General features: G+C 35.3%; 1 protein-coding gene across 1 annotated transcript in view; it reads right to left on the bottom strand.

Annotated features, from left to right (window-relative positions):
- HCN1 (hyperpolarization activated cyclic nucleotide gated potassium channel 1) overlaps positions 1 to 21,386 on the bottom strand; it is a 216,191-nt gene that overhangs the window by 95,833 nt on the left and 98,972 nt on the right. The window contains exon 3 of the mRNA XM_067315589.1: positions 8,238 to 8,399. Within this exon, the coding sequence (XP_067171690.1) occupies positions 8,238 to 8,399 (162 nt within the window). The remainder of the gene's footprint in view (positions 1 to 8,237; positions 8,400 to 21,386) is intronic.

Genomic DNA, 21,386 nt, shown 5'->3' with positions numbered 1-21,386 from the left:
ATATTCCAATCCCAGGAAAATAGACCACCCCTGAAGAGCGACTTCAGAGGAACTGTTCCACACTGATAGCCCAGTTTAATCTGGAATATCATCATATGCAGACAAACACTTATTGTGAAAGTCACACAGACGTAGAAAAGTAGCCTGATCCAGCTTCCCTGAAACAAAGGGAATACTCTCTGTTACAACAGAGAAGCTGCATTTGGCCCACAAAGTGCGTATAAAGAACTCCCTCAGAATATTCATTCTAAGGGAAATGATGGACAGAAGGTACTAAAGTATGGTAGGTCTAACTTATGCTTCTGCTTACTTCACATTTTTTATTAAAGAAATAACTGCTTAAGGCATGCATTATATTGCTAACTCTCTTTCCTGAGAATGTCTATCAATACAACCTTCGACTTTACCATATTCAGTGCAGTTTATTGTATTCCTTCAAATTTAAGGCTTATACAAAATACTTGGTAATTAACAATTTACCAGAAAACCCATCACAATATACTTCAGTAAAAACATTTTTAGGTTGAGTTGCTTCAGGGGAGTTGCTGCCAAGGGAGAAACATGGAAATTAAATTTTGATGATAAATGGGCAAATCCTTCCTTGAATCCTGATCTTGAAAATTTTCCCACAGCTCTTATGTTAATAAAGAAGAAGTGTGGAAATAAATTAATATCTATTAGGTACATCAATTTGCTTTTGAAGACTTTCTCCAACAAACTGTTTCATTATTCTTTTCCCATATAAGGAAGACCAGATTGCTATTTGAAAGGAACGAAAGTATGCAAGGCAGCTAATTAATTAATTAAATAAGTGATCCTCTTTAGAACCTATTATCACAACAGTAACACAATGCTATAATCAGCATTTTCAAACATGGGAGTCCTAATTTAGATCCTTAATCTGTAGGACTGAGCACCAATTCCTACTGAAATAACTATCACCACCAGTATTAAATAATTATATCAATACTATATAACTGAGTTTACGGAATTTTGGTGACAGAAAGGAGTAAAACAGCAAGGCTTATGACAGTACTTTAGTTTATAATGTTAAACAATTTCCGAAGTTGGTGGAATAGTGCTCTGTGAAAAACCTTCTTTGAGGGACTGTTTTCAGTTTTGTCTAAATTGTAATCCAAATGTTCATGGATAAAGTGAATACTTTCACTTAAGTTAAAACTTTTATGAAGTTTTACATCTCCCTGCAAATGATATTGCACCTTTATTTTTCACCTCTGAAACTTCTATGCCTCAATTTGCTCATGATACTAGCATAATTAGCTCAAAATGATAACCTGGGAATGAATTAATGGGAGTAAGTTATGAAGATGAATATATTCATTGTCCTTTGAGGTTATTGAACCACCGAGGCTTGACTTTCACAGAATCTATAACAGTAAAACCAATATGGTTTTTTTGTAGTTCAGATTATTAGAAGAAAAAAACCCTTGCCCTGTAGCAGTGTATCTTAAACAGAATAGATAAAAGAAACACTAAGAAAGTCGCTCAGAACAAATGAATATCATTTTTAAGACGAAAAACAGCAGCCATGCTGGAAATAACTTTTAAAGGGAATGCCTACTGTGAAGATGCTGGGTTGGATCTCAGGAGCTTCCTTAGTATTTATGTTCTATTTCCTGTTGGCAGTGAATAATACACAGAACAAATTATAAATAATGAAATATTTTCAATAAATAAGAGGCACAGGAAATCCAATGACTGGTTTTATCTAAGCACATCAGAAAACTACTGTCAAAAATAGACAATCCAAAGTACAGGAGACATCAGCAAAATTATATATAATATCACAATACAGGCAAAAAGGTAAGAATTAAAAGTTAATTTAAAAAAAGCATAAGCCAAAATTCATATGTTCTTCCTAAAGCCTCAGCAACTGTTGTAAAAATGAGAACTTAATTTGTTTTCCTCTTCACTGATCATGACACACCGAGTTAAATCAACAGTGTCCTCAGCTACCCCATTTCTCTGGTACTGGCTAGCTTGGCATAAAACTTTGGTATTGCAGGTAACACATGTCTTCAGTCTACATTATGCATACCATGTCATTTAGCACTTTATGTCCACAAAATTTTCCTCTGCAGTTTCTTATAGCGTCATTTCACATGAACTAATATATTCTCCTGAGCTAGTTTATTTTTAGGCCTACTACTTGATCCCTAACACTTTGAAACAGGTCATAAACTGTACCATTACTTCATCGTCTTGATGCAGCAGGAAATGGATTGATCCTCAGAGGTTAAATCACTGTCGCATACAAGAGTGACAAAGACCGAATAACTGAATTTGAGCCAATTGCTTATACTAGAAGAGATATTATTACTCAGCGTACATTCTCAAAATACAGATCCTTAGGATCCTTAATCCTAAGAACGCCAATTATATTCTGTTATTATTGTTATTACCATACTATTATCCAAATTGTGTTGTATATAGAGATTTTTTAGGAACTAGGTGATTCTTACTTAATTATTGTTTTGATCACAGTCAGTCTCAGTAAATTTCATTTTTTTATCTGTTCCTTGAAGCATTTGTTATAACTAAATATATAGACATACATAAATATAAGTATATAAGAACAAAATACCTCAGAGTAGTAGCATACCTCAAGAAATCCTGAATGCCTCTAGGGATCAGATGTCCTGTATCTTCCATATTTCCTGAGCACTCAGTTTCAGATCATGGGATTTGATTTACATCAGTATTTATTGCTCAACATGGCAAATGAAGTCAGGTGAATCTATGTTTTAAACATGGCTCTAAGATATTGTGACATATAACAGAAAAGTACTCTAAAAATATCTAAAAAGCATTAAATGATGACCACCATGAAATGATCAAATGCAGAAAAATCTCATGACGTTTTCACGAGATTTTATTGGTTGTCTTAATGGCCAACCATAATGAAGAAGCTGCTAAGTCAATACATCACCAAAAAGGAGAAATTCAAATGTTGAATAACTCATCAAGTGACTAATCCATTCCTTCAGCTCCACTGAGTGAAGTAGAGATCCTACTGAAAATAAAATATGGGCTCATATAATTGAAAATGCTTTCATTACCCTTGCGCTCCAAGTGAAATCTTATAAAAATATTTAATTCTTTTAATTCTTAAGAAATGTTTAGAATTAAAGCTGAATTAATATTGTGTACTGTTATTAGTTTTTTTGCATACTATATATATGTTAGCATAAATCTTAGCACATTGTAAACACTGATCATCATCTGCATTTATGAATTTCCCTACCAAGTCTTCAGTTAAACCATTCATTTAACAGCAAAAGACATTCAGACTTGACAGAAGTTCCCAAATCCCTCTTATTGCAATGGCGATACTGTCAGAGGTAAGGATCTGAAGTCTAACTTTGGGCTTCCCTTGCCCCTGAGCAATGTGCACACAAAGGGGAATTAAGATAATGCAACCCCTCCTCCCAGCAAATTCAAAACCTAAAAAAAAACAAAAGCTGAAGTAATCTGACTACAAGGACAGTGAGGAAAAGCCAAAAGAAAGAAACCAGAATACCTCAAGGGTTCTTGCTGAGCAAACACCAGCTGACTGCCATGAGAAATGCCAGCAAAGCAAGCCCTTTTCAAAAGCTTAACAATCCCTTTTGTCTTTTAAAACTCTAGTCTCAAGTTAAATTCTATACTTCCAGTTAAATTCTATACTTCCACGATAGATTTATCTGAACATTAGATGCAAAAAAAATGGAAAAATGGAAAATTCAGGTAAATGTCTGCTTAAAGGATCTTATGTTTTCCTAGCCATACAACCAATTATTGCAAATACAGACAGGAAAATAGAGGTTGTGGGTCTTTGGATACTGTTACTTCAGGAACTCACGCACCTTTGAGACTTTGTCATAGATGATATGAAAAGCAAACGCAAACTTCTAATACAAGAAAAACTAATCTAGTGCAAGGGATGCTTTCTCTATTGCAGGCAATCATGCTTAGCTGGCCAGATGGCATCAGTGGCAAAAAAGTCTTCTTTCATCACTACTTGCTTAGAAACTCTGTTCCAGATAAGGCTTGGCTATAATTTTTCACCATTTATGACTTACATGCTGTGTTTTTATAAGTCACTGTATCTGAAACTGAACACAAAATACAGAATCTCAGCTAGTACAGGCTGACTGTAGGATAAGATCGCGAGGGTTTTCTGTTCTTGTGCCTCCACTGGTCTCTCAGTTAATCCTGATCTACAAAACAACCATTGGCTCAAACTGAGATATGATAAAGATGTTTGGTCTATTAATCACTATGAAAGCACACTAGTCTGAAGCAATTCAGATCAGAAAGCCTAGGACAAATCACACAAGAGCTGCACATAATAAGCATTCTGAGCCAAGGAGAAATTAAGCAATATCATTCAGACACTCTGTAAAACTTCCTCATTAGAAAAGACCTTCTCTTTTAGCAATGAAATGCACAATCCTAGTTGGGGAAAAAAAAAAAAAAGGCAACTACATCTGAGACAGACCTTTGCAGAAGTAATTAACTATTATTTTGTCCATAACGGATAAGCTGAAATGTGACTTAAAGTGGGCAGAAAAAAATGGCAAAGGGGAAGAGCTGCGGCTCACCTTCATATTGTGTTTACTGTTTTTCTTATTTTTAAAGAGAAGTACACTGATATTCTGGAAGAATACATGATCCTGCCTGTCGTTTATAACTCAGCATTAATGAAGGCATTGGTCAGTACAATCAAATGGTAGGAAAGACACATGAGGTTGCAGGCAAGTGGGAGCACATCTAGAAAAATAAAGGAAGATATCAGCTCTGGCTTTCTTCTGGTAACAACATGATTATGGTAATACTGTAAGGCCAGGGGTAAGGAAGGAAAGAGAACAGCATTAGAGAGTAAAAACACAAGCTGGGTTCATTATTATGTTGAAGATAATATCTCAATGCTATCAACTTTTTTTTAAAATTACTTAGGCTGCAGGCTGCTACAGTATTAGCCAATGGTGATCATATTCCCTTCCACAGAAGAGGCTTTCTATTTCATTTCATAGTTTCCTTCTAGGTCCACTGTGACATTTTTATCATCCTTTTGAAGATGAAAATCCAACCTATTTGTTTTACTTTAATCACATTCAGTCTCATTGTTCAGAAAGGCAGTAAGCAAAATGCAGCTTGATTTCATTACCCTAATGCTTCGTGAAGTTAAGTTTCTCAGGCTCTCCTCCATTTAACCTATGTTATTTTTCTTAACGGTACTTCCAAAGTAAAATGTGAGCGCATGCCTGTGGAATTTGAACATCTTCAAACATCAGCTCCTACAGAAGAAATAGCTTTCAGGCAGAGGCTTTTAGAAGAAGTTCTTGCACTGTGCAGGCTGAAAGCAACTACTGTGCAAGGCACATGGGAGGCAGCTAGGGCTGGAAGAGTACATTGTGTTTTGTGGATTTAAGAGACAGCATGTCATCCTCATGACATCCTTACTTTCTTTGCCATCAAGTTATCCGCAAAGGCTCTGGCTTGCAATTGATCACTGTACTGTTGCATACCAAAAAATAACATTTTCTGGCTGAGCCCACATTGGTTTAAATGAGTCTTTAAGCCAATGCTTTAAATAACTATTAAAATTTTACTTCAAAGCAAGGTTAGTGTATTATCCCGTGGTCAGCCCTTGCAACGACATCATTCTGAGGACCCACAGTGTGAATCCCAGGAAATGCCCTCACAAAACCTCTATAAAAGAAAAAAACTTAAAGAGGTTCGATTTTGCCTTTCTCAGAGTAATCGTATTTCACAATTGAGTCAGACATTTGAACCAAACTCCAAATGTACTTAGATGCAAGGAGTTACCTTTACTTATTAAGCTACTAAAATCTCTGAGGAAAATTTGTGAGTAGAAAAGAATACATTGATAGAAAGGTACATTAGCTGGAGTTAGAGACAGATCTCTTTCCAACAAAATTGCCCTTTGGTGGCCATCATCACCAGTTCACAGATAAAGACTTCAGGGCCAGAAGAAATAATGAGATGTCTTATCTCACTTTCTGTATCAACAGCATTTCAGTCCAAACCCCAGTATTAAGTGCAGTCATTTTAGTCAGAAAAGTGTTTAAATTCAGACCAGATTAAATTGTTATACGGTACAGCATACCAGGGGAGTATGATACCCCAGTTCCCCAAATTCTTGTAACATTGGGAATGTGATACCTTTCCAAATTCCAAAGTTAGCAGTCAGTATGACTCTGAATGCACTAGCAAGGCATATAATAATAATTAATTAACTAACTAATGATTAATAATATAATTATAACAATTCTATAATAATTATATAATTATTATAATAATATAATTAATAATTTATTATTATTATTATTATTATTATTTCCTTCTATCCCCTCTATCATTTCAGAGGACTGATATTCCTTGATTGCTTCTTTGTCTGTATTCAGTTCTAAGGAATTCACTTCCAGAAGCTGGAAAACGAACAGGAAATGTCTCCTAACATCTTAACAAGGTCAGAAGAAAGGTCCTGTTGTTTTCCCCTGACAGTGGCTGTAGATACGCTCCTGATTCCAGGCTGTCAGGCTACAACACTTTCTCTTGCCGTATGACTAGAGGACTGCATATGCTGTGAACATAATCTCGCTCAATTTTCAGATGGCCCCACAGTGTTTATTAACAGCAACAGATTCAGCTGCCAGAGAAAAAGGTGTTTCCGAGAGTGTGTGGCCAATAAGGAAAGAGTATTGCTTCCAAAAAAAAAAAAAGGAGTGGGAGCAGGCAGAAAGAGGGGTCTCCATGTGAATGCGCACTGCCTTCTTAGACTAAATGCAACTCTTTTTATGGTACAGAGATAATTTTATAGTTAAATGTTATTTAAAAGTTAAATATTTCAACTAAGTGTAATACAAGGCTTATTTCCTCTTACTCTCTAGCATGATTATCATCCAGCTCTTCGGCAGCCTGGTAGAAAATGTACCCTTTCTAAATATGAATGAAAGATATTACAAAGCAGAATCCAGAATGCAGCAGAATGCAAAGACAAGCCAGTCAGCATGCTGGTGACCTACTTTTATCATAGCAATTCCATTTTTGAAGATATTTCACTATTTTTTGGGGAGAGCTGCACAATGAGGTGTCAGCAAACATGCTGCTTATCATTAAAGATGTTACTTGATGACTGCAAATACTTGTCTGGATGACTGACAATCTTAGTCAACGAGCTCCCACGGTAATGTGCAGTATCAGATTGCAAAAGGAACAAAGATTATTATGTTTCTACAACAGATATATGTGGGACTGAGCAAGTTGCCCATCTGCTTTTGATGGGGGTAAAGGTACTGTTTCATGTATTCTAAAATTGTAAAAACTGGAAATATTTTTCATATGCTCAATTTGACTCATTTCTGTGTTTGGTTTTTTTATCAGTTTCTCTTATTTCCTTGCATTTTAGTAAGGAAGAAGATAAGATCTTCTGGTGAACGTATCTGGAATATATTAGACAGCTGTTTGTTTTGCTTTTTTTTTTTGGCATAGGCACATTTCAACAACTTTCTCAGCGTACTTCCTCCTATAATGTTCTAGGTATTACCTCATTGTCTGACTTCACCATAACTATCTAATTCTTCACAGTCATTGGTCTCTAAGGCACATGTTAAACAAGCACAACATTGTTAACCTTCTTTATGAATAAGGCATGTCCGGAAGGCAGCAGAATTCTGCCCCTGAACTGTCTGTTCACACTCACAAAAATATCACAGAAGTAAATCTATAGTTCCCACAGTTTACTTAAAAAAGCTCATGAGGACAGTTAAGTCTGGAAAAACCTGGTAAAGGGCTTCATGAGATGACCCAGAAGTTACTTGACAAAACAAACTGAGGACAAAATTAGACTGAACAAATGCAGATAATATACCTTCACGAGCATTTTGAAACTATAACCAAAATTCACAGCACTGGTCAACTTTTTTCAAATTTCTTTTTGAGACTTTTTTTGAGGGAACGAGGATTAATAAATTAAAATGATCTTAAAACTTGTTTATTTACTGAGAATGATTCAATATAATGTTATTGGTGATGAGGGCTACAAAACAAACATTAGTTTATTAGCAAGCCAACCAACAAAAACAAAAAGCAAGCTTGAATAAATTGCAGGGCAGTGTATTACTAGGCATGTATTGTCACACTGAAGTCTGAAGCTAACTATTTAGAAAAATAATGTTTAAAAAGCACAATGAAAAATGAACAATACTTACAACCATACCGTTTAGGGACACCCAGCAATCTGGTGGGAAATCCTGGAGTAATGGTACTAAAAACTGAAGGCAACCATCCCAGTGGCAAAGCAGCAACATCATTCCAATCAGATTAAAGATTCTCACCACAGCACTGGCCAGATCATATGTCATGTGAAATATCTGTAGACAAAAATGATAGGTGATTTACATGATGAAACACAAATCATTTACTTCTCCTCTGGGTAGGTTAAAGACGAGTAAGCACTGTGCTGAAGTTCTAAAACAGTACAGATCTCTCAGTAAGGTTCGTTAATTTGGGCACACTAAGCTGTGCACAGAGCCACGCTGACAAAACTGACTCTTTGGTTCATGCCATTGTTACGGAGGCTGCTGAAAGGTGCTTAGTTTGGATCGGAATTCACCAACTAAAGTACTTGCTTAGAGCCTACTACTTCTTTCAAAGGCAGCAAGTCTCACAACTTAAAAAAATGTTGGGGAGCTTGTTAAAGGCAGTGAGACCACTACTAGTCTGTTAACTTGGTGAACTAAAATATTCACAAAGATGCGGGAGACACAAATTCAGTGCCCCAGTCTGAAAGGTTCACTCTCACATTTCTCACCTGCTTGAGCGAAGCAAATTCTGAGTGAGGAAACAATATTAAGAATTGTAAAAATTTTTGGACTTCTATTTCTGTAGTGTGTGTTTATTAATCCAGTTTGCAAACACCAGCTCACCAAGCAAAATGACACAGAAGTATTTCACTGCTTTTAATCATTGACAATTTCCTAAAACATTAAGAATCCTGAAACGCCTGTAGCAGCTAAGTTTATGTCAAACTGTCATAATAATTTGGATTTCAATATATTGTTCCATTCTTGGACAAAAAAATCTTCGCACTTGAATGGTCTCTTACAGCAAAACACATACATAAACTCTTCAAGTATATTATATTTTAATAAGCATAATTATCAGTATCCAGGAGTTCAGGTTAGAAGATGAAGAATGTTTTGTCCAGTTGATATTTCATGGAATTTTAAGTAGAAAATACTATTTAACTGAACAGACTGAGATAGAAATTCAGACACTTTCTGTAAGTGTGAAGAAATGGCAGTAAAAAACCCCTAAAGATAAAGGCAGGTAAGTGAAGAGATATTAACAGCAACACTGCATTCCTGGTAGGCTGCACAATTTGTGAGAGGGCATTAGGTCAAATAATAAAAACGAAGATCAGTTGTGGCATCGGCATACTGCAGTATCTGGGTAATTGCAACAGTCCTCTCTGCCTTTACAAAACACGTATCATAGAAATGAAAACTCCTTTATGTAAGAAATGACTTCCATATCTGCACATGCCATTTGGCATTTGTAAACAAAAGAGTTCACACACTGAAGAGGGAATTTTGTATGCTAACTTTTACATATCTAAACTGAAAGAAGAAATTAAGTAACCACACTGTAAATGAGTGCAAGTGCTAATATGGAGGCTACATTAAGGTACCTTCCAGCATCATTTGCTGTTAGTGGGAGTTTGTGCTTGTTTGAAAATGATGGCATATTTTTGAGTCCCGAAATGCAAAACCTATTTAATAGAAACATATCTAGATATTAAATTTATGTTTGAAGCATTTTTTGAAGTTAGGGCATTTTAAGAGTATGTGTTTCAAACCTCAGTTTGACAGAGGTTGCAAAAAAAGGCTTGTAACATTATTCAAAGTTATGTCTTATCCAAATACCATTTAACTCCTGTTAAAATTGAGGGGATGATACTGATATTTAGAAGATATTGTAAATGAAAATAAACAGAAAACTATCAACATTATAAATCGGTGCTGTTTAGAAATGTATTTATGTTGTAGCTATTTTAATAATTACAGTAGCATGATTTGAATTGAGAGATCAGAAATGTAAAATTGAAATAATTTTATTTAAATAACTGGGAAAAAAAGGATTGGCACTGTTTTGGAACACTAAAACCCAGTTTCATTTGGGTTATTCTTTATCTGCATGGATATTTTACTGCATCCACAAAGTGCAGACACAGTCCTGATCACATGAAAAGCAGCAGAAATTTTGTCAGTGAAAACAGGATTTCCACTAGTATATGTCTGAAAAAGTCAAGAAGATTAGACAGAAGTTACACGCATTTTACACAGAGATCACAACTTCATGAATAATTTCCTGTTGCTCCAGAAAATCAAGTTATAACATCTATACAATATGACTGGATAAAAATCAAAGGCCATCTCAGTTCTTATCCACAGAATTTTCAAACTACCTCAAGTTTTGCATGAGGCTTTACTGTAAGAGATCAGATTTTCAGAATAATTCACTGAATTGGATACTGAGTGTTTTTTTAAAAAATGGATCACACATATGACATTCAGAGCGATACTGAGCACTAACATCTTCATTCCTATAATTATTTAGAAACAGAATTTTGCTGAAAACATGCACCTAAGTGTTTCTGATAAGCATGTGAAGATCTGGTTCTGTGAAACGTCTCAAAGTCCACAAAACAACACTTTCATAGACACAGGACCCCTGAATCCCTATCCTGCTTCTGTAACTATAGGTTTAGGCAGCATGAAATATTGTACATGTATACTGTGATCACAGCTGCACAAAAATCATTATTCTGTGGATTTTTCACTTGGATGGAGCCCATTTTTGGCATAGATTCAGATCAGAGAGATGGTTTGAACTGCAAAGCTCACATCTTCATATAGGATTTCCTATATTTTTAGAGTCTTTTGTGCTGGTACATTTTTATTACAAATCTTAAAAGCTCCACATTATTTAATCGGGTAATATGCACTGAAAAAAATATGTTGGTGTTGAATTTGCTGATGTATTTATTTAGGCATTTTAGAGATCTTGCCTGGCTCTTAAGGATATATCATGTCCTGCCTACCCTATGAAACCGAGTGATGACTCAATAAGGCTTCCCAAATGAGCCATTAGATCTAGTATACAGAAAGAGCTATTACAAAGAAAGGCTAAAATTCAAACCAAATAGCTGGAGCACTGCGCTCAAATTAAAGGGCCTTGCTGAGCCAGAGGCCTGCTGCTGCGTTTGGGCTTAGTATGACTGAGTAATTGCTGTTTTTTTCTTCCAAGTAAGTAGCATCTGCCTTTTCATTACCAATATGCCTTTGCAGTAATAATCACGTACTGCGAGAACAATAATATGTTGAAAATTTTATGTGAAACCACATCCAGTAGAGGAAAAGACTATAACAGTCAGTATCTGACACTGCAACCTTTCAACATTCGTGAAACCTTTCACTCAAGAAATAGCTTCCACACTGCTTAGTGTTCAGGATCAGTAAGTATTATTAAACGTGCATAAACATATTCTGGATATTATCTGGCTTTCTTAACATGGTAATATTATATCAGCATTTCTGCAATACCACCCATTAATTGTAATTGTAGTGTTTTATTGCTCATCTTTTGCTTATATAGTCTAATATTTGTATAGCCTATTCTAATAACTCTGATAAGTCTGTATTACAGAAAATTACTTCACAGGAAAAATCTTAAGTAAATGTAGAAAAATCCTTTTAAACAGCTCTGCATATTCAAATATCTTTCCAGTAAATAAAAGTCTGGTATTTTTTTCCTGAAAGGAACTTACCATGGAAATGTGTGCTTGGTTTGAAAAAACATTTAAATGCCCAAAACATATACTGTAAGTGAACAATAATAGTTGTTCACAGTACTGTATTGACATCTTTAGGTTTGAAGGGGGAGGGTTGTTTTTTTAAACTAATATCCAAACTTCCCCATGGACTGCAGTCATATATTGTATGTCTAATATTTTACGTTTTTCCATTTCTGAAACAACTGTGATACATTCAAACAAAGAGTAGCAAAAGAAGTCATATTTTTATAGCATTTTCTTTTTGAAATCATAAATTACAGTGCCTACATTAAAGAATTAATCCTTATTAAAACTCCTAGGAGATGTGTGAAACACTGTTTGTTTAGAGAATTGGAACACAGAAAGTTAAGAGGTTAATACCACTCATTTCAACAAGCAGTGACTTGCTAGTAGGCAACCAGCAGGACAGGAAGAAATCTGAGGAGATCACAAATCGATTCAGATGTCTTGATTTCACAGTACAGGTGTCCTGTATATTTAAGACAAATCTCTTTGTTTGAAAGGATGCCTTATAAAGATAATATTCATAATAAAAAAAATTCAAACACTTGCATGCACCTAAAGTTAGGCTCTTAAACTCATTACTCAGGTACCTAAAAATAGGCAGGTAGCCTGATTTTCATTAAATGCTCACCATCCACAAATTCTGTGCAGGTCAGCAGCAGTTGCAGATATACAACAGATTTGAAATTGTGGTCATTTTATTTAGACTCCTAACTCCATACCTAAATATTCAGCTTAACCTCCAAGATATCCAACTTTTTGGCAACACATTAAAAAAAAATTACTAGAGTTACATGACATCACTGCAACTGAGAAAAAATTAAAATTCCCTTGAGAACTAACTCTTTCTACATTATTATTTCACATAATAGAAAATATTTAATAGGCATCTCTGCATTTTATTTACTATTCAATTTCATTTCAATTACACTTTATAGTTTTCATTCGTATCAAGTGTTTGTTTTTCCTTCACTAGAATAATGTTACCATTCATTGTTCCCATACACTTCAAAAATGTTTAATAATAAATTCTCATTTATGAATTCATTTCTGAAAATTCACATAATTTGTGCATTATTTTTATACTCTTTATTTTTATACTATTTTCTCAATACCCTGGAAACTTCAAATATTTGCCTAAAAAGCTGACAATGCCTCTAACAATGGCTGAAATGTAACCACAGATTTACAATTTTGAATGTTTTGGCAAAATATTGCTCACGGAAAGTAAGAAATTGCTCAGAAGTCAGAGTTCACATGTTTTATCTCAGTTTTTACTCACACTTTATTAATGACTCTTTTTATTCCCCTGTGTGAAGCAGGAAGCAGACTATTTCTTCCTCACATTTATAATGCAGTGTATACTTTAGATTGGTCCTGCTAACTCTGATTTTTGAGCCTGAGACAGAAAAACTACTCCAGTCTCGCCAGCCCACTTGGTTAATAATATTTGAGGGCTGTCATAGTAAGTTAATAGTGAGCATATAGTTTAACTAAAATTAATACAAAATCTGTTGAACTGCTGTCATGGAATACACTAGGTTACCTCTTTTGCCTTCTGATATAGGGATTTAATATCTGTTCAGTTGTAATTTTTTTAGTTCGTTTTGATTTTTAGGTTTATTTTATATAAAACTGATTTAAAATCAGATTTTAATTCTTCAAAAAAAAGAGAAAATCTCAGGACTTTCTGAAAAATGTATTAAAATCTTATTTTATTTATATTATATAAAATCTCAGTTTATTCAGATACCTCTTCTTTGCAGCCTCTTAGAGGTACTAAGGGTGCTCAGCATCATAAAGCTAGCTCAGGCTTAATCCTCAAATTATGATTTGCATCACGCCTCAGGCAGTATGAAAAGACACTCAAACTAAAGGAAGCTATACAGAGCCTGAAATATTAAATAGCCACTGTGGAGAGACAGAAATAGTAGCATTTGTACTGAGATTCTTGAGATCATACTGAAAGTAGTATGAAGTGCAGCAACAGAATTTCAGGCTAGACTGTAGGGGAAAAATAACAGTAATAAAAATTACAAGAGATTTTTGGTTCATTCTCTGGGTCAGTTCAGAATTATTGGGTTTATCCCTTATAGCACCAACTAGACAGGGATTATAAACTGTAGGATCCAAAGTTTCCTACCTGAGCTAAATTTTCACTTCTAAGATGGTGGTGGTAATAAAGGCCCCCAAGAAATAAAATAATACAGAAGGGGGAGGAGAGCTCAAAGCCCCTTTTTTGAACATCCTTCTCTCAATCTACCTTAATCAGCAAAAGCCATGCATGACTCTCTGTTTAGCCATTTCATATTCTACAAATCAATTTCAGAAGACATTTTCTGTAAATATCATGTGGGACACTATAGATATGACCTAACTTCTACTAAAGCCAATTTCTTTGGGAGTTGCAGATTATTACACCCTACCCTGAAAAGATATCTGCAAAAGTAGATGTAAGTGCCTATTGACTGAAATGCCTGGCTATGCCTACAGGGTAACATTTTACACTCTACTAACTCCTGATGTATATGGTTAATTTTATAATAAATAATTCATAGTTGATAATTCAGTAGTGGGGAAAGGTATATAGCACTATTTAATATAGTTGTATTTATGACCTTAAGCTGATGACAAATGTAAAGATCTGCATTTGCTTTAGTTGACCCTGGAGGGAAAACCTCAGTGATTTAATAAACAGAACAAACTAGTTTTAATCAAACATATCTGGGAAAAAAGAGCTGAGAGTGGCCTATTTTATGTGACCTTTAAAAATTGTTATTTTCTAGATGCCGTCAATCTGACATTAGGTTTTATAATAGAAGTCCTATTTATTCCACTTCAAGGCATGTTCAAATGGAAGCCAGTTTCTGTGAAGCAAAAAGAACAGCTCAACAACATATAAATGTGACCATGCTAAGTTCAGGTTAAACCTGAAAGCATTAATAAAACCACTTTGCTGAAGGAAGAATTAGGCAAGCCTTGGAAAGGTCAGGTATAACAAGGAAGCAAAATTTGTTTGCTATATATATATTCTGCCATATATATTTTCTACTGTAAATTTGCCAGTGCCATACTAATATATTACCTCTCACACAGAGAGCATGACTTCACTGCCAAAATGTGTATTTTTATTATCCTGTTGTGATTAATGCATGTGACCTATTTGGATGTCAAAACAGTGAGGAATAGTCACTTCAGGCCTACAGTGAAGAAAACATGCCAAGACTGACCCAACCTCAGGATCCTCCAATAAAACATATAGTGCTAATCTTCGCTGTGTTTTTGCAGAGGTGGAGGTCACATTCACTATTTATTTTGATGACAGGATGTACCTTATTAGACTAAGCCTTTATTTTTATTGCTGAAGTGAAGCAAAGTAAAAAAAAAGGTTCACACCTGTGAGAAACAAGCAAATGTGCAACACTAACAGCTCGTCTCCATGACAATATTTAGCTCAAGTTATGATCCTTGAGTTATGTTATCTGATTGAGAGTGACCGTATGGCAAAAAATACTTGAACTGCACATGAGCAGAGAGATTGAGAGTTCTGCAGCATGCCAGCTTGAATTATACCTCAGTTTCCATTACAACATTATTTCAGCTATCAGCATCACCTGAACTTCAGCTCAAGCTTCTTGATGGGCCACGTAACTGAAGCGAAAGCACCACTGAACTCATGCGAGAGACTTCTGTGAGCGGAGTTGAGCTAGAAGCAACATTTCATTTATTATCTTATATAGTTACCTATATCCTCCAAAGAAGACAGGCTCTGGACAGAGCTTGTCTCTAAGCGCCCCAAAATATTATTTATGATTTATTTAATCATACCTAGCTGAGCTTGAGCAACCATTTTTTATATTAATGTGCAGAGGTATTCTGGCAGCAACAACAGAAAAGAAATAAGTTATTTTCCCTCACTCATCCTCTCACAGAAAGGTCAAGGCAGGGACTCCCACAGGTCTGAAAAGGGCAACAGAATGAGCAACATAAATCCTGAAAAATATTACTGCCTACAATGTTTCAAATAAAAGTGTATAAAGTCAGATACCTGATTGCATTTTCAGGTATTAATATGAGCTTCAGAAGCCTAAGTTCCCAAGTTTTAAAATAATTATTTAAGCTGTTTTAATCCTTATTAAATGTGAAATAAAACAACAAAAACGGTAAATATCAGGCATGTACTTTATAAAGAAGTCTACCACAAAATGTGTTATCAATGATGAAACAATTTAGGGAGAACCTTACAAAGTACCAAAATCTTCACAAAAAGGGCCATGTCAGATAAAATTGCATTTCACACCATTTTTGATTATTCAGCTCTCACAAACCATAGGCCCTTTTGATTTCTGCTTTTAAAGCAAAACTTTGGAGATAATCACGTTCTACTCCCAGCATCCAATGTCTTTTCCATTGGCTCACCCATTTAAAATATAGGAATGGGCAGGCGAGAACACAATCTGGGCTCCCAGTTGCACCGATCTAACAGCAAAACAGAGCACAAACAATGTTTCCTGTGATCCCTTTTCTACTCCTCAGTTCCATCTGCTGTGCCTGTGAGCTAGGCTTGTCTCTGGAAGCCACCTGAATATGAAATGCATCCCAGGATATTTCAAAGAATGGACTTACTTAGGTACATAAAAGCATCTAAAGAATAGCATGTTTTTAGGTTTAACTGGGACAACCATAGCAGAAGAAAAAGAAAGATTTATAGTCGAATTCAGTAAAAATGAATAAACACAAAGCTGGTATGCTGCAGAAAGTACTTATCAATACATACAATTTAACAGAAGCCCCTGAACAATAGATCATCCAATCAACATTGTACCCAGGGGACACAGCCAGCCAACTACTCTCAACATCAATCTTTTCCTAAGCTACATGTTGATTTTTTTTTTAATTAGTCACATTTTAACTTCAAACCCTCTGAATATGAGATGAAATCAGATACTTTCTGAAAGTAGAAGAAGCTGTAGAAGAAGTTTGGAGATACACAGACAAATAAAAGGTTGCATGTTTATAAAAAATTTATCTGAATCTATTGTCTCTGTAAAACAGCTCTCTCAATGTTTTTCCTTTTTACTAAATTTCCTGCATGTCGCGACAGTCCACAAATACCTCAAGTAACTTCTCTTATCTCAACCAGAACCAGACTATTGAAACAACTGAAAGTATGTGAATAAAAGGGAGAAGGAAAATTTCTCTCGTATCATCCTAAACCTCAAAAAGAACCAATTTGAGCTTTAAGAAGATGATTCATTAAAGTTCTTAAACCACCAGTTCTTTTTACATGATGCCTACTCTGAGGTAGACAGGATTCCTGCATTTCTAAGCTTCAAACAAGTTTTTCTATTTATAATACAGCAACATAATGCTAATGATAAACAACTGAAATAATGAGGAATATTTCTTCTGGGACATTTAAAGGAAAAAAGTAGGTATCTTATTGAAGCTTCTGAGATTAATCTTCTAAGCATGGAAATAATGTGCAAGAAATTTACAAGGAATTGAAATAAAAGTCTTAATGTTAAATTTCCTGTGGAATAGAAATTCTGAAACCAAACTGATTCAGAATGCTTTATTTTAATAGCATACCATCTCTTCCTTTTAATAAGCCTCAAAACATGTTTTTATGAAATGTTACATTCTAATGGTTATATATTTGTGTTTGTAAGATAAAATATAATCCATGAATAAAATACATGAAATTCATTAAAAATAAATTCCATAAAAATTCCAAATTTATTAGAATATAATTTTTTCTTTCATAGTCATCTAAAAATAGAGTAAAAATAGGTTGACAGGCAAGTCCTTATAAAAAAATAGGACTAAGAGTTCAGTTGCCTAATAAAAATTTCATGCTGCCAGAAAAAATATTACCTCTTTAAACAAATTATTTTGGGGATTTGCATACAATACCCTTTCATGTAAAATATCCTGTTGACTTTGTTTAGTATATAAAACTACCTTATGTAGAAATTTCAGATGATAAATTATTCTGTTTTTGTAACTGTGATAAACACTTGGTAAATACATGACTACCATTATGAAGAGTGCTCGCATATCCACAAATATAATTTACAACAAATTCTGAATACTCAAGTTAAAAGGTATTACCACAAATCTCTACAGATAGTCTATGAAAAAGGGAGAGTTTGAAAAGGAGAGACATACAAGTAATACAAGTCATACAAGTAATATCAGAAAAGAGGTACTACTGTAAGAAGAAAGAAGAAAGAAGTATTCTTTTTGAGTCTTATCAGGGTTCTTTGATTCCTGCCTATTTCCAAAATTTTATTTCAAATGCTACTTGTTTCTGATGGGTAACACTTTTGAGGACTGAATAAATGATCATTTGGGATTTTGTTTTATTGCTATCAGTTATAACGATGAGAAGCTGAAGAGTAGATGTTGTGCCGGGACTGATTTTTTTTGGCATTATTCTTTGAGAATATAGACTAATAGAATTATTAGATTTTGGCTATGTTAAGGAAATTTGAGGAAGAAAACTGTTAGCAGACAGGAAGTCTAATGTGTAAAAATGTGGTATCTCTCACAGTTCTTTTTACTATGTAGTTTCTTCAAAAAGAGTTTACATTTGGTGATATGTACTTTTAAAATAGTACCTCATTAAATACAATGTCAACCTGTAGTTTGCCAGATGAATAGTAGAACATGACAGATTGCTTTATAAAGGACACAACATGTCAGCTATGAATTTGAAAAATATACTAAAATATGACTAATATAACTGGAATAATTATTTACTAAAACTCATAAACAATAAATCAGAAATTACACAAAAAAGTGGGAATCCTGGTCACAGTCTGAAAGCTCCACTGAAAAGTAACTATAACACATAATTTCTTTTCATTCTAATTAAATATTCCTTCCCTCCCTATTTCTCCTCCCCCCCAGTTTTTTTCTTCCTTTTACATCATTCTTGGCACATCGGTAAGAGAACTGCAAGAGGTGCACCCCTCTCCTGAATCTCTGGCCATGCCAATATGACACTCCCTCTCCAACCCATCGGCTTTTGTCACTGCTCTCCATGCTATGGGACTCTTGAGCACAGCTCTGCCCCGTGCACTCTTTGTCCTGACTTGTTTGCGGAACAAGCTGCTTGCTTAACCAGCCTTGTCCAGCTTTCCTCTGTTGGCTCACAGCACACAACCTCTTAGGAAGCTTGCCTACAGTCTAGCAAACTCTGTGTTAGGTTTATTATTGCTGATGGTGTACTGTGACGGCCCATCACGTCCAGATATGGATCTCTATTTGTCTCTTTGCCGTTATTTTCTTAGCTTTCTTAGCCGTTAACACTGACTTTCTATTATTTTCTAGGTGACCAGATGAAGGTGTCTTGTTCTCAAGTTCCCGTTTGTCTATAAACCACTTAAGTTTTGCTGCAGAGTATTTCGTCCCACTTTCCAAGTACGGGATGTCCGCTTGCAAAGACTGACTTCAGTCTCCTACTGCAGTTCTTGCTGAAATTGGAATCATCATCTCATAGTTTGTATGAGGTATGAGGTTGAAAGATCTGTTGTTGAATACTACAAGTAAACACCTTTTGCACAAATAGTGCTATTTCTGTGTGTGCCTTCAATTTGATTGGGCTCGACAATATACCCACTGATTTGTCCCAGGAATACCTCTGTTCTATCATGTATTTTGATTTAGGATATCAACACTTTTGCTAGCTAATGTTGTTGCAAGATCCTCCTTTAGAACAATATTTAAGTTCACCTTTCACTTGGTACCAGGATCAGCCCTCTGTGCACTCATTCCTTGCAGTCTGGCCTGCACGGCGGGGTATGAACTGATCTACTGCCAGAGGTTTGTCTGCTGGATTGTCTGCTGCCCTCCGCCACAGATGCAAATGTATGTCCAAAAACTCTGTTGCCTTTTGTGCCACAGAGCATGGTTATGCTGGGTTCTGGAAAGTGCTTTCCTTAAAGGCTTGGCCACTCATGGTGAGTTTTATTGGGCTGTATCCTATTTTCAAAATGCATTGCTGAAGGCTCAGTAATTTAGTTTGCATAGATGAATTCAGTGGTCACCTTCTAATTTTGCTTTCTTATGGCTTATTATCAAATTACAGGTCTACTCTGTGTACAAAAGCAGAAGCGACAGAATTTTGTCTGCTCTCAAGAGCACTTCACCTAGCTTTTTACTGTCTGACTCTCCTACTATTTTATCTGTTACAACTTTACTAGCAATTAAAGCAGTCCCATACCATGGTAGTTGTTATTGCAGGCTGGTGTTAGCATTACTTCTTCCTTGACATTACAGACTATGTTTCAGTGCTGTGTTCAGTGTCTTGTTTTTTCTCTTCTCTACTACGATATCCCTTGCTCTTTCCAAGATGTGTAACAGTGCCTCTTCTTTTCAGGCCTGATAATTTCTTCTTTTTAGTTTATAAGATTATTGTGACTCAAGGAATGCACACACAGATGTTGCTTTGTCTTCCACTTTCTCTTTGTGGATCTATTTCTGTGAGATACTGTCCTTTTACACTACAAAAAGCCTGGGCCCACAGGAACTGTTCTTTCTCCTCTTTCCCGCTGAGGATATTCAGTGTGGTGCTGAGATCAAGTGTACAGCCTGTTCTGCCCTGCTGTGCAACACTGAGCAATACTTACGTTTGTCAACTGTAAAAAGCAAAAAAAAATCTTTTGTTGCATATTTCCTCAAGAACAGTCCACATTTGCCTGTTGGCTGTCGAGTCGTTTCAGTATACAGTGGCCCCTGCCAGTTTTCTTCCAGTCTAATGTTTCTGCTTTGTCTGTCTGCTGACACTGAAGCTGACTCCCTAGTCCAGCGGGAATCAAAATGGTTATTGATCAAAAGCATAACTCACACATGACAGCTAAGTGATTGGCAGCCACTGAGGAGGACGTATATTGAAGCAAACCTTGAGTCTATGAACTTAAAGCAAATATCCTCTTCTTCACTGAAAGTCTCCATCTCCTCAACTGTCACACATACCCCTGCTTATTTTTATTCTTCCTTGAACGGAAACAAAACTTTGGTACATGTCCTTTGGGATGTTTAATAGTTTTATTTTCCATTCCCTTCACATTGCTGTTAAATGACAGAGATTTTTCTTGTTGCCATTCATGTGCATTGCTCTACAATACAGGTTACAATTTTATGCTTTCATTCTGTATCAGTCTGTTCCTATCTAGGCCTTATACTGGAAGGCTGAATCTTCTGTCTCAAACATTAATTATATATAACAGCATCTTAGCTATGCAAATGTTAGTATTTCTTGTTTTCTTCTGCTTTTTGGTTTCAAGTTAACAAAAAAGCCAGCATCATTCTGCAGTATTATATTGTGAGCCCATAATATGCATACAGACAGTGTCAATGGTGATATAAACATTAGGACAAGCATTAGTTTGGGAAAAGAGCATTTAAAACTGATTTTTAAGGTTATACAAGTTTTAAGAATGACAGTATCTAGCCATTTTCTTTACATCTGGTATTTGTTTTCAACACATAA

This window comes from Apteryx mantelli, chromosome Z, assembly GCF_036417845.1.
Source record: "Apteryx mantelli isolate bAptMan1 chromosome Z, bAptMan1.hap1, whole genome shotgun sequence".
In the NCBI taxonomy this organism is placed as follows: Eukaryota; Metazoa; Chordata; class Aves; order Apterygiformes; family Apterygidae; genus Apteryx; species Apteryx mantelli.
This window is presented reverse-complemented; position numbering and strand designations above follow the sequence as displayed.